The sequence below is a fragment of the Panthera onca genome, chromosome B2, assembly GCF_046562875.1.
Source record: "Panthera onca isolate mPanOnc1 chromosome B2, mPanOnc1 haplotype 2, whole genome shotgun sequence".
Taxonomy (NCBI): domain Eukaryota; kingdom Metazoa; phylum Chordata; class Mammalia; order Carnivora; family Felidae; genus Panthera; species Panthera onca.
The window spans coordinates 136,211,702-136,225,538 of record NC_138343.1 but is presented as its reverse complement, the minus strand read 5'-3'; the positions used below and the strand labels follow the sequence as shown (position 1 = coordinate 136,225,538).

Sequence of the window (13,837 nt, the reverse complement as noted above, 5' to 3'; positions counted from 1 at the left end):
GCCAATGATCATAAACTTCATATGTGGTGGACCCAAGCAGTGAGGCCAGTCTGCCTGCCTCCAGTGTCCACACACCTCCTCCTAGGCCTGGCGAGAGGGATCCTGGCATCAGACTGATCTTTAAGAGTCACTGTGTTCTTCAGATGCATTCCATCACCTTGATTTGAGGCAGTCGGTGGTGAGCCGTTAGCAAGAAGGGAGTTTACATAAAACAAGCCTGTTGTCATTTGTTTAATTTTTTATTTGAACATCAAACAGATTGAGAAAATTGTTTACAGGTGCTTGAGCATCCCACTGGACTCCTTACTTTTTAAAGGTGCAAAAGAGGTTTACAATTGTGTTTCATTAAACAAAGCAAAGCTGCAACAAAACAGAATCACATCGATAATAGTATGCATCAGCGAAAAGGCATATTAAACCGTGAGACACAATTTGGCATTTCAGCCTTTTCCCATAAAACAAGAGCTCTACATTGAAGAATATGTTGTGTACAAAAAGCATTGTTTATAAGCTGTGAGAGAACATAAACTGGCATAATGTCACTTATGAATTCAAGTCTCTATGACCAATGACCTCTCTGTAAATGCAAAGGGGTCCACATTTCAGGCACCTGCTCATGGGGCTGAATGTTGTTTCCAGGGTACACAGCTCTGTACAAAGACACTGAAGATGGATACGGAACATGGCAGCATTTACATATTTAAAAAGTTCAGGCACATTTGGATGCAAAAAAAAAAAAAAAAAGAATAGAAATTTTTCTTCAATCTCTGAAAGACAGTGCAAAATTGAAGTGCCATAACAGAGGCAGCGATTACTTAGAAAACAGTTTTGAACGACTTAGAAAGAGGCCACACTCACTCTAATCCAGATGAAAAGGAAATGCAGTTAGAGGAATCACACTAATGAAAAGATGAATATTTGGGACCAACCACAGTTTAAGTCATTTGCTCCAGTTGAGAGTAAGTTTTCAGGGAGTTCACCTGGGAAGAGTGTAGTGTGGTCTGGACCATCCCCCCAAGCCTTGTACTGAAAAGAATCGTGGTTGCCTCATAAACTACTATACAACTCTATTTGCCTTCCAAGTAACTAGTTTCCCAAAGCAGATTTGCCTGTGAATATTAGACATTACTACGGTCCTAGTGACCATTCCCGGCATCCACAGGCCATCTCAGAGTAGGAACATATGAATAGGAAGGGATTTGGAATTGGTTTCTAAACCGAAGGCCTAAATCAGTGGCCATTTCAATGTATAAGATTTTCACGCGAGAACACCTTAATGTGATCAAGAGTAAGTTATCGGTAAGTCCCTTATTTGTTCAGCCCCCAGAAGGCATGGGATATGGCATGGTTAGACGGCCTTGCAAGATTAACAGGAAAATCTAACCAATGACTGAACTTCCTTAGGGACTGGATTTTGCGACCGACGTAGGGTCTTCTCTTTGGATGAACTAGCCTCTCTGATTGTTGCATGACAGCATTAAGGAATCATTACCATAGTAAACTGCAAGCCTGGAGCTTGGCAATGGCCAAAAGAACCATAGACCGCTAGCAGTTCCTTAGACTTAGACCTTAGACCGTGGATGACGCTTCTTCTTCCATAGAATTCCAGCTGCCATTTTAGAAATGGCTGTCATTTGTAGTTTACAGGACACGAGTGGAATACAGAACCCCGGTGCATACCCCAGGTGCCAGTATCGATCTGCCTCAAAATACTTTCAAGGCTTTTATTACCGTATTTTCCACTCTCCAAATTCCTGACCCTAGTTCCCCACCCTACCCTAACCCCAGGTTGATCATGTCTTTCAAAACTTAAATTGCCTCCGAGTGTGGAGGGGGTGGGGAAGACAACATGTTCCCTACCCCCAACAGCAGTATCAGCTGCAAAGTGTCAGCTGTCCATTAGTGGCACTTCAAATAAGAATAAGAAGAGATTTCTAAAATTATTTGAGATTCCTGGGCTAACACTCCAACCATCTGGTGTTCTCTGCCCATTTCAAATGTAGTAGTATCTTAACATGAATACAAACACATTAGATGAATAATGTAAAACCCTCCACTTTATTATTGTTTGGATTTAGCTGGTATTACATCATCTATAGTACTAGAATTTTTTTGTCTGTTTTTATTTTTTTAAAAGAAAATCTAAGTATAAACATTAAAAAGAACCCACTGACCCATAGGTACTGTCCAAAAATATTACTACTGCTATTTTGGTAAAGCAAAATTAGCTGCCCTGAATAATTTTCCTTTGCAGGCATAATCTCTGCTACATAAGATTGTCTATCATTCAATATCCAACAATAGGCATCTGGATTAGTGCTATTTTGTCTACTGTGGATACAAAAGTTGATATGAAATGTGATCTTCATTTAAATGAATAATCACCAGGCCTTAGGCATCAACGACCGCATACATGACAAGGTAGCTCTACAAAAAAAACTAAATATTTTTCGTGGGTTTTGCATGTTAACCCAGTCAAATTAAATCCAGAACGGAATTACTACATTCAATTGTCTGATAAACAAGCATTGTAATTTCAAAAACAAAATATATTATACTACATAAGGTGCTTCTTAAACAAAAACAAAAGAATTATGTTCTAAACATATCCTTACTGCAGATACACAAAATTGCCCCTAAATTCGGATGCACATAAAATGAAAAAAAAAACTTAACTTTTTTTTTTTTTTTGGCCCTCCCAGGTTCCCAGTCCTTTGGTGATCGCTTACTAAGTAATCAAAAATGAATGAAATCCACCTTTTGAAACAGGCGTCCCAAGAGATGCCCTCGAAGCTTGGCTGTGTTGTTGGCTAACACATCACCTCTCAATGGGGTTCAAATCATAGAAACTGAAGTCACTGGAGGAAACCAGACTTACTTTTTTGCTGAGTAGAAGAGATGACCCATAGTTGGCTCTGGAGATGCAAAGGCCTGGGGAAGACTGCCCTGTGGCCCCAGCGAGCCTTTCTGGTTTAGCCTATAGGTCAACGGACTCCTATGGCCCAACTTTAGACACGCGTGCTTGGCTTATGAAGTTGGATGAAATGAGCTTTGGGGGAAGTTTTTTCCCCAAGGCCAAACCCTGGTTGTTGGATGAGCTCTAGACAACCAAGAACACACGTAGGCTGACCAGGTCCCCGGCAACCCCAGTAGGGTGTCTCTGATCCCGGCCCTCTGGCCCCGTCACCCCAAAGTGTGCTGGGAAAACCTCAGGAATGTGGCTTTCTACTGCTGCTGCTGCCAGCCAGGGTGGCAAGGACAGAAGGGCTTCCCACGGATCCCAGGGCAGCCCCAGAGTGCACATGGGGCCTGCCAGGGGCTCTCGGGGGTACTTGTGGCCTGTGCACGTCCACCATGAGCCTCTCAGGTTTATCTGGTTTCTGCCCTCCTGTTCTCCAAGACTTACAATAATCATGCACATTTACTATTTACCCCAGTTCCCCAGGGCTAAAAGTGTCACCAGGGTGTCCACTCTTTTGAACTGTTCTTGGCCATATGCTGGGCACTACAAGCGACTAATTCACCTTCCGTGTGAAGTCACACACCAGGGAGATCCGAGTAGAGCGCCCTCTGCTGGCAAGTGTGAGACCACACCAGAACAGGTCCTGAAGCGGATTTACTGCAAGTCCTGAGGGGAGAGGGCTTTCTCTCATCAAATGAAAACAAAACAAAACAAAACAACAAAACAAAACAAACAAAACACAAGAATTTATCCCTCAATGGGAAACTGGTATATGTAGAGGTGACTTAATTGGGATCAACTTGCTGTTGATGGGTCCATGGGAAGCGAGAATTAACTGGAACCCATGACCTGTGTGTACATAGTGTTCTCAAAAACCAGTGGAGGAGCATTCAGCAAATCTGAAGGTGCAGTGTATTAAGTTGACAAAGTTTTGACAGTTAGGGGACCTTCCTTCTCTGTGGGCATCTTGTATTCCTATAGGGCAAATGAATAGACAATCACTGAACATTCTGCCTACAGCCATGCAACAGAGCAAAAGCTTTAAGGTATTACTTTAATAAAACGAGCCGTTACTATAGGAATACAAGATGATGCCATAATGAACCCTTGACCTAGCTTTCTCCAAGTCAGCAATTAAAGGAGCCACTGCCACGCCGTTCCTGTGGCTTTTTCTTAGAGCCAGTGAACGCTTCACAGAGATGAAATGTCCACTCTCCAGGCCTGGGTCTCAACGAGTAGCTTAAATGCACAGTCACCTGAGTCCCAGCTCATAGACTGAGTTCAGTCATGAAAAGTTACAGAATCCTCATGCTTAGCAATGTAGCAAAGGGGGCAGAGAGAGCCATTACAAAGAATTTAGCCCTGGAATCCCTTTGGCTGCTCCCAAAAGAAGGCGTGCCACTAAGAACTGAGCAAGCAGACGGATGGCCACTCATATTAGGAAGCCACGATGGCGGATGCATGCCGGAGTGCGCGTAGAACTCTGCTATCGCGATGCATGACGTGGGTAACATGCTGCAGGGATTCTCAGGACCTTGGGGGAGCCTGGGAGCTCTCAGACTGTGGTGGGGAAAGCCCCCGCCTCCTCGGTGATGTAATATGCTTGCAAGGAATGTGCTGAAGTTGAGCCCGTGGTGGCCAGCTGGCTCTGGTTCATCTCCTCCATGGGTGCACCCCCCCGGTTGGCTGGGGCGTGCAGGCGGTGGGCGTCCAGCATCTCCAACAGCAGGTCGTAGAGAGGCACTACGTTTTTGCACTTCATGTTGTACAGGTGCTCCATGCCTTTGTTACTGCAGGTGGGAAGACACAAAGGGGACCGCTTTAGAGCGTCGCAAGCTCGAGGCCTGCCGAGACTCCAAGGAAGGGGAAACTAGGGAAACTCCAAAGACACCGGCATGCCGATCTTTGTCCCTGTTGAAAGAGCCATTCCAGGATTTGTTATGCGGGCGACTTCCTTCCACTGACTCAAATGAGGTTCTGTTCCCCGCTATTGCATCTAACAAGAGAATGGAGACGATCCAGTCACTCTAGTCATGTAGGAGGGAGGTTTTTAAATGTGTAGAACAGTTCAAGAACTTCCCTTGTTTAAAATGTTCCAGCTCTTCGCCATTTTGTAGGAATACGCTCTAAATTTCTTTCCATGCTCTGCAAGGTCTAACTGATGTGCTTCCATCTACCTCTCCTAGCTCCCCCGGCCTCTCTCCCCTAGCTCATGCTCTTTACTTCTGCTGAGCTTTCTAAGAAAGAGCTTGAAGAAACTGAGCTCTTTACTCCCAGACTCAGGTATCTGTCCTTTCTGTTCCCTCTGCCTGGATGCTCTCCCCCTAAATCTTTTTTTTTAACATTTATTTTTGAGAGAGAGAGAGCACGCGTGAGCGGCAGAGGGGCAGAGAGGGAAGGAGACACAGAATCCGAAGCAGGCTCCAGGCTCTGAGCTGTCAGCACAGAGCCCGACGTGGGGCTTGAACCCACGAACCATGAGATCATAACCTGAGCTGAAGCTGGATGCTTAACCGACTGAGCCACCCAGGTGCCCCTCTTCCCCAAATCTTCAGACGCCACCTCCCTTGGAAGTCCTTTTGCTGCCACAGTGGCTGTGACCTCAGGGCCTACAGCTTTAGCCGCTCTCTTTCACCTACTCTGTTTTCCTCCCAGCACTATGACAACCTGAAATTGCTCTCTGTACATATGCATGCTTATTCCTTCCCCCAGGCATGTGTGCCCACATAAACACACACACACACACACACACACACACACACACACAGGGCAGGCTCCTCGAGGGGCAGTAATTTGCCCATTCTGCAGGCCTGGAACAGTGCCAAGAATGTGGTAAATGCTCAGAAAATATGGGGCAAATGGATACAGGGAAATGTAGGCAAATGGCATTTCTCCTTTTAACCGCTGTCCCCCCACCCCGCCAGCTACAATTCTGCTCTTTCTCCCACCACGCCACCCATGGAAAAAACACAGAACAACCATTTAGGGAGCTTGAAATTGTTTAGAAAGAATGATGTATCATGAGTAGGCAGGACCAAATACCCTAGAAAATATTGGCATTTTTAGTAGGGGAAAAGTCGCATGAGCTGGAGACATGCCAGAAAAACACAGCATCAAACTATTTAGGTCTTACAACACCACAACCTAATTACACATCTAAGTGTGTGTGTATGTGTGTGTTTTTTTAATTTAAAAATGCTGTTAATGCTAAATGCCCACTGGATCTCACACTGTCTTGCTCTTGCAACCTAATGAATCATTTATAGTCACATGAAATCTGGGTGTTAAGTTCTCTGAGTAACAACATATGGCTGGGGCCAACTTTAATAAAACAGAGCTAGATTGGCTGCAATAAGACACCAAAAACATTAGTGTGTGTGTGTGTGTGTGCGCGCCCAAGTGAGCGAGAGAGAAAATGCTCAAATCTAGTAGATTAGCAGCTTCTCTCCAGCTTTTGCACAATTGAGACAAACTCTTCAGAGCTCTCTCACCGCTGCTGCCCTCTATATAGGCCAACAAAAGTACTAAAGCCTATAAATTTAGTGCAGACATATTTGGGTATTCGCTAATCAGGCTTGCTAATGCTGAAAAGCAGTTGACAGATTTGAAGACTCAGCAATTCCTATAGAAGAATAAAAACCTTCATCTGTAATACATGGTTTCTATGACATCTTTGAAATTCCCAGCCCAGAGTAAATGTTAACACACTTCTTCTAGGGGAAGGTTCCTCTCTCAGCCAGGTAATGTGGTAGAGGGTTGTTACTCTGACGCACTCCTGCTTCCCTCTTTGTAATATTCATAAAAATAAATGGGAAAGGATTAGAAACGTGTGGGCTGAATGCAATCTTGCCTCTTGATGCTTAATCTTGAGGTTTGAAAGCCCCTTACAAATTAAGCCAACCCCTCAGACACCATGCCCTTCCCTCATAGCCACTAAGAGAAGAAATTACATTTTCGTTCCGAGGGTCTGGGTGTAAGCCCAAGGTCATATAGACGTCATCATGCATGGCTCTCTGGTCTCTCATTTCTAGGGCCCTTCTGGAGTAAAGAATATACCAACTGCTTATTTCTTCCCTGCAGCCAGAGTTCTGTTCATGGGAATAGTATCCATTAAGCATCTAGCCAGCCACATGACGTGACCATTTGAAATAGAAATGAAGCCACTTTGTCCTTTTGGCACAGAGAGGCTCTTACTTCCTCTGCTGATACCCTTCCTTAACCCCTACACAAAATATTTATCGAGTAGTTACTATGTGCCAAGCCCTATGCTAGGAGGTATTGGGTACACAGATTATGCATGATGGATTGTGACAACTGCCTCAAAGGGTTTACAGTCTAACTGGGGCAGAGAGAAAACAAGATGTGAAATAACGATCAGGAAGAATAGGGTATAAATCCCAGCTGGGTTAAGGGTCAGGAGATGCCTCCTGAAAAGAATATCTCAGCCATGATGGATTAGCTTACTGTTCTGAAATACTCCCTCCCTGTGCCCATGCTCCTGATCTTGACTTGAAGCCTCATCAAGTGATGTGTTGGCCAACAGAATGTTGTAGCTATCACTTAACTAAAAGATCAAAATGCACTTGCCCTTATAGGCTTGCTTTCCTGTACCTCTGCCATTGCCGTGAGAACGATATGTCCCAGCTGACCTGTGGGGACAGGAGGATAAAGGACACACGGAGCAGTCACCTGGCCAGCCTGCAGCTTGCAGCGGAGTCCCCCGGCTGTGCCCGGCCCGCGTCAGCTGTCCCACAGGCGGGAGGGAACCCAGCAGGGATGGACAGAGCTGCCAGCCGATGTGTAACCTGGAGTTGGCCACCCGTGACTCAGAGAACAAAGGTGCCTGGCCAGAGCTCGGACTACCAGGAAGTTCAGTAGGAAGTTAAGTAACCGCTGGAGCACAGCAGTTGGAGTCCTAGGAAGCTGGAACAGCCGGAGTCCTAGGAAGTTAAGTAACAGCTGGAGCCCAGAAGTTGTACAAGCAAAATAAAGGAACTTACACTTGTATCTAAAGCGATGGGAAGCTGAGGGTTTTAAATAAAGGAATGAGGTGATCAGATGTGGTATTAGGACGGCCGCTGTGGCTCTGGGTGGAGAATGGGTTAGGAAGGGTCAAGACTGAAGGCAGGGAGGTATGTTTGGTGGCCTCTGCAGAAATCCAAAAGGAAATGATGGTGGCTTGGATGAGGGTAACAGCCGTGAGGGGTGACAAGAAGGGATCTGAGAGGAATGGAAGAACCAATGGTGATTTCTCTGTGCACTGGAGGGACCGAGATTCTCTCAGGATTTCTTTTTTCCTCTCTTTTTAAAAAAAAACATTTCTTTAATGTTTCTTTTTGAGAGTGAGAGAGCATGAGCTGGGGAGCGGCAGGGAGAGAGGGGGACAGAGGATCCAAAGCAGGCTCTGTGCTGACAGCAGAGAGTCTGATGTGGGGCTCGAACTCACGAACCGTGAGATGATGACCTGAGCCAGAGTCGGACGCTTAACCGACTGAGCCACCTGGGTGCCCCCGGGTTTCCAACTGTAAATAGGGGGAGCGTGATGCAGGAACCGTAATGGATGTGCCGGGTGCCTTCAGAGGACAGCTGTGTTCACGCACTCGCCTTGAGTGGTGAGATAAAACGAATGATCAAACATTGCCATCCTCCCTCTGCCCGCACACCACACGCTCCTCCCCCCATCAGACCTTGTGCAGGCTTCAAACTGGGTGCAAATATCACCTCCTCTATGAAGCCTCTCTGACACCTGCCCCACGCCCTAGACAGATTTCCTTCTTCCCTCCTCCGTCATCCCACAGCGTTTCTGCTTATTACGTCCTGGGAACTGTTCCGAGGGCGCTATCTGTATTCAGGCGTCAGCCCTTCCCGGCCCAGCGGTAGCACGTTTGAGGGCTTGTGTTCGTTACGGGGCTCCCGGGGGGGACCCAAGGATGCCTCACCTCATGTGCCTGATGTGGGACAGGATGAGGAGGAGCTGGGCCAGACGCCGGTGCTGCTGCTGCAGAGTCAGGCCCGCTTTGGCCATCAGGTGGATCAAGGTGTCTGTGATCTTGTCCAAGACACGATGGATATGGTCCTTCTCTTCCAGAGACTTCAGGGTGCTGGACAGAAATGTGTACACTCCTGAATGCGCAGAGAGAGAGTGAGACAGAGAAACTCCAAGACGACGAGGTCTAGGAGACTGGCAGCATGTGCGGGATGTAAAACCCAGCCAGCGCCAGTGCCCCCCGCCCCCACCGCCCCCGGCACAGCAGGGCAGAAGTCTGGGACCCGTTCCATCTGAGCAACGGCACGAAATTCCTACTCAGGATACACGTCTGAGAACACCGAGAAACCTATCAGGCCTCCCGCGTGTGCGCCAATTTCTGGGACTTGTCAACACGATCCCCAGGAAAGGCACTGTTAGCCTCGGGGTTGTAATGGTTATACCAGCCGCTCCTTCTCTGGCCCGTCTGACATCAACATAAACTATCCCACTAACGCTGACGACAAACCCCTGAGAGAGGCGTTATTATTCCTCTCCCATGAAGAAAACAAAGGGCAGAGAGATGCATGAACCTGCTAAGAAAACTTAGGACAAAGCAGAGCCGGGAAGGAAGCCCAATGCACTGACTCCACATGTGATCATTATCATGTGACATTCTTGTGAGATGCACAGACAGCAAGAATGACTTGTGAAGTGACTGACAGGTAATTTTCCCAGGTAGGATCTACCTTGCTGTTATGTTTCAGATGAGGCTTAGGGCCTTCCTACTTTTCCTCCTCAACTGAAAGGTTTATGGCGGGTGGGCGCAGAGGACCACGGGAACTGTTGTTTTTCACTGGGAGGCGTGTTTTGTTTTGTTTTGTTTTGTTTTTTTCCCTCTTGCCTTTCTTCTGGAAACAGATCCTACTCCCTGGGCCACAGGTAGACTCAGGACTGAAAGGAGACAATCAGGGGATGCCTGGGTGGCTCAGTCAGTTGGGCATCTGACTTCAGCTCAGGTCATGATGTCACAGTTTGTGAGTTTGAGCCCCGCATTGGGCTCCCTGCTGTCAGCACAGAGCCTGCTTCAGATTCTCAGTCTCCCTCTCTCTCTGACCCTCTCGGGCTCATTCTCTCTCTCTCTCTCGCTCTCTCAAAAATAAATAAACATTAAAAAAAAAAAAAAAGAAATGAGACAATCAGGCCACTCTATTCTTTGGGACAGTATTAGCCCTGAGCTAGACAGTCAGAGCTTTTTCTGGAGTTGTATATGGACATTGTGAAACAGAAACTCTTTCCTCTAGATTGCTGAGCTTGGAGGGTGAGAATAGTGACTCTCAGGTGTGGCACCTTCCCTGCTCATGGAGCTCCCACGTGCAGAATGGAGCTGAGCAACAGAATGCAGAAGTAATAGTTATATGAGGGGTAGGGGGGGAAATCCCAGTTCAGGCACAAGGTCCTATTCTTACATTGTTTTCTTTTGACCTTATAACTTCTATAGTATCCTTTCTAACACATGAATCCATAAATTCCCTTTTAAAAACTTCTTTTAACATTTATTTATTTATTTTTGAGAGACAGAGCACGAGCAGGGGAGGGGCGGAGAGAGGGAGACACAGAATCGGAAGCAGGCTCCGGGCTCTGAGGTGTCAGCACAGAGCCCGATGCGGGGCTCGTACCCACGAACCGTGAGATCATGACCTGAGCCAAAGTCAGATGCTCAACCAACTGAACCACCCAGGCGCCCTATAAATTCCCTTTTTTGTTCAAGACAGTGTGAGCTGGTTTCTGTCACCTGTAACAAAAAGAATCCTGATCATCTGAGTTGGGAACTCAGCCCAAGGACCAGAGGAAGGTGAGTGATAAAGAGGCGGCAAGTATTCAGAGCAAGAGGAGGGCAGGATGGGTCAATCCTGTCGTAGGACCACAAAGATGGATTTTCTATCAAGTAAACACTCCAGAAACAAACTCCATTCCGCCGAATCATACCGTCCTACGGAGAGCAGATGATGCTGTATTTTTCTCCAGGTGATGCATTATGTATTTAGCAACATCTCTTTCCGTCTTATTTCTTCTCAGCCCACTGGCCCCCTCATAAAGAGATTTCTTCTCCTCCCCATCCTCTCCCCATCCTCACTGGTACCTTCAAGCTAAGTCCCCTACGTTTATTAATGTCTGACTTTGTACTGCTACAATTCTTTCCTTTAGCAGACTGTGATGTGATGACAGTTACTGCCCACACCGCAACCCGGAGGTCGGCGATGGGGAAAATACCTATGCAGTGGAACTCATAGTAAACAGTGGTAATTGCCCAGAATGGAAAATGGCTAAGCTTTAGAACAAATACAACAACAACAACAAAACCAGGATGGTCGGGATCTTGGCTTACATGCAGTTGAATACAATAATGTAGCTTTTCGTACCCAGAGGCACTTGGATCCAAAGCAAATAGACCACAGAATGAGTAAGCAATAGACAGGCAGTGAAATAAGGAAGAAATTGCCGGATTCCTTCACTTAACGTTCCATGTGAACTGTTGACAGAGAAAGAACGTGTCCGTTAGGAATTGGGCAACTGTCCAGTGGCCTCGGGGTTGGCCTGGAAGTGATGGATGGCAGGAGGGTTGTGCACCAGTGGGTTAGGGTGAGGGGCACCTCCGAGCGGCCCCCCGCGCTGCCTCGCACTTCCCTCTCTGTTACCACACACGTTCTAGCCTCCCGTCTCCCAGAGGCCCTGCATCTGGCTGTATGTCCTGGGAACCTGCCCAGGCCACAGAGCTGAGTTAATCCAACTTGGATGATGCGTTTTCTACCAATTTCCTTTTTTGTCACCACCTGGGATGCTGGCCTCATTCACCAATAATCCTGTTCTGGTTCAAGAGAACCACAGAATCGAGGAGCAACCTGCTTCAAGGTGACATCCAGCCACACGCTTCTTCTTCCTTGTGCACCCAGGGGTAGAATTTCGGACTCCTTCTGCTTGAATCTCAGACACCTTGAGAGCCAGCCTCACATCACGCTCTTCCCAGAGAAAGAACCGTGGCCCTCAGACTGCAGGGTGGGAAGTTTTCTCTGGGGCTACTGATCGCCCATCTTCCTTCAGGTGCCTGCACACATCGATTCTTTCCTTTAGCAGACTTTCATTAGGGGCCTACTGTGTGCATGCACTATGTTACTTAATAGGGATTCCAAGTCCTATTTTAAGTGTTAATGGCTTTTTAAATGATTTATTTATTATTTTTTGAGAGAGAGAGAGAGAGCACAAGTGGGGAGGGGCAGAGAGAGAGAGAGGGAGACACAGAATCCGAAGCAGCCTCCAGGTTCTGAGCTGTCAGCACAGAGCCCGATGTGCGGCTCGAACTCATGAATGGTGAGATCACGACCCGAGCCGAAGTCAGTCGCTTAACTGATGCAGCCACCCAGGCGCCCCAAGCGTTAATGTTTTACGTGCAGATATTGCCTGTGGAGAAAGAATTTTCTTAACACCGACTCGAGATGCAGTCCATTCGCAGAACAAGCCTGTTTTTCTAGTCCTGTTTTGGCACGGATACAGCTTATCATTTCATCCTTGTCAGCAGATGCTTCCTAGCTGTGTAAATATACTCAGAAATAAAAATACAGTCCTGTTGAAATGCCAATAATTGGCAACAGCAGCCATCATCCTTTTGGGCTTTTCTGGCAAAATGTGGTCCATGTTTGTTGCCTGCTGCCCCTAAGGGGGCGTTTGAAAGAAACAACAGAAATTCAAATTCCCAGAATGCTTCAGGTGCTCCGGCGAATGCAAAATCGGGCTGCTGGTAATTTCCATATCCCAGGTGGTCCCCGCCACCCTGGATGGCTGCACCACTGTGCCCAACAGCACAGAGCCAGTGATCAGACAGTGAGAGCCTTCAGAAATATTCTTGCACCAAGGCAGGTTTTGCAACTCCCAGAGCTGCTCCAAATCCCAAAGATGGAAAAAACCAATCTGTGTGTCATCATCCAGTCTTGAAGTGTTATTAGCAAATCTGAGCTTCTCCATATTCTGAATCTTGGCCAACACCGGGAGATGTAGGAAGAGTCTGTGGAGAAATCTGGTGGTAGAAAAGAATGGGGAGCGAGACCACAAGGACACCCCCGTATATAAGAGATCTCAATTCAATCTTTCTCACACTCTCTTGCTCTCTCCGACTCTGAATTTCACTCTCCTCTGATTCTGCTTGGATGCTCTCCCTCTGCCTTCTTCCTTTTTTCTCTTCACCCCACAGGAACCTCTCCTTACCCCCATCACTTTTCCAGATAATAGAGACTTCTGGAAGCTGGAGGAATGCAGGCATGGACCCTGCAGGGCATATATGTATGTGGTCGTGCCCAGAAGGGAGCATAGCACAACCAACCATTGCCCTCCACTGGTGGGCACATCTAATTGTTCTAAACAAATGAAGAATGCTGAGGCCATGGTTTACCAGATGCTTAAGGCCAAATTCTTCAAGCAAGGACACATGTTTTCCAAAAGGAAGAATGTGACACTGGACCCTGGGAGAATCCTTCAGCCTATGGTAGTTTGACCAAATTAAAAAAAAAAAAAAAAAAAAAAAAAAAAAAAACACAACTCAAAGGGAAAAATTAGCAAAGAAAACCCCTCAAGTCCACGACTATAAGTAGTCCAGGCCAGCAAGCTGCCACTCTCCTTGCAGGGACTTCTCTTTTTATCCTGTTCACCCAGTGATTAATCCGCAGGTCAGCCTTTAGGGGTTTTAACTGTAAAACAAGTAATGAGCATGTCTGCTCAGAAGGGCCTTTGAGACTGACAGTTTGATGAACGCTCCGTTTGTTTTGTGCTCCTGCCTCGACTGCTGGTCTCCTAGGGGATAGTACTGCCCCTTGTGGAGTGTTGTTGGGACAGTTTGTGGTTGCTACAGCCACTTAGTG

The 13,837-nt window shown here is 46.8% G+C and overlaps 1 protein-coding gene across 3 annotated transcripts in view; it reads right to left on the bottom strand.

The window, feature by feature from the left end:
- Window positions 1–231: 231 nt before the first annotated feature.
- The window catches only part of ESR1 (estrogen receptor 1), a 376,799-nt gene continuing 363,193 nt past the window's right edge, over window positions 232–13,837 (bottom strand). For all 3 annotated transcript variants that reach the window (XM_060616918.3, XM_060616917.3, XM_078447465.2), the window contains 2 exons: window positions 8,902–9,085; window positions 232–4,752 (listed from right to left, as the gene is read on the bottom strand). In XM_060616918.3, the coding sequence (XP_060472901.1) occupies window positions 4,518–4,752; window positions 8,902–9,085 (419 nt within the window). In that variant the 3' untranslated portion in view covers window positions 232–4,517. The remainder of the gene's footprint in view (window positions 4,753–8,901; window positions 9,086–13,837) is intronic.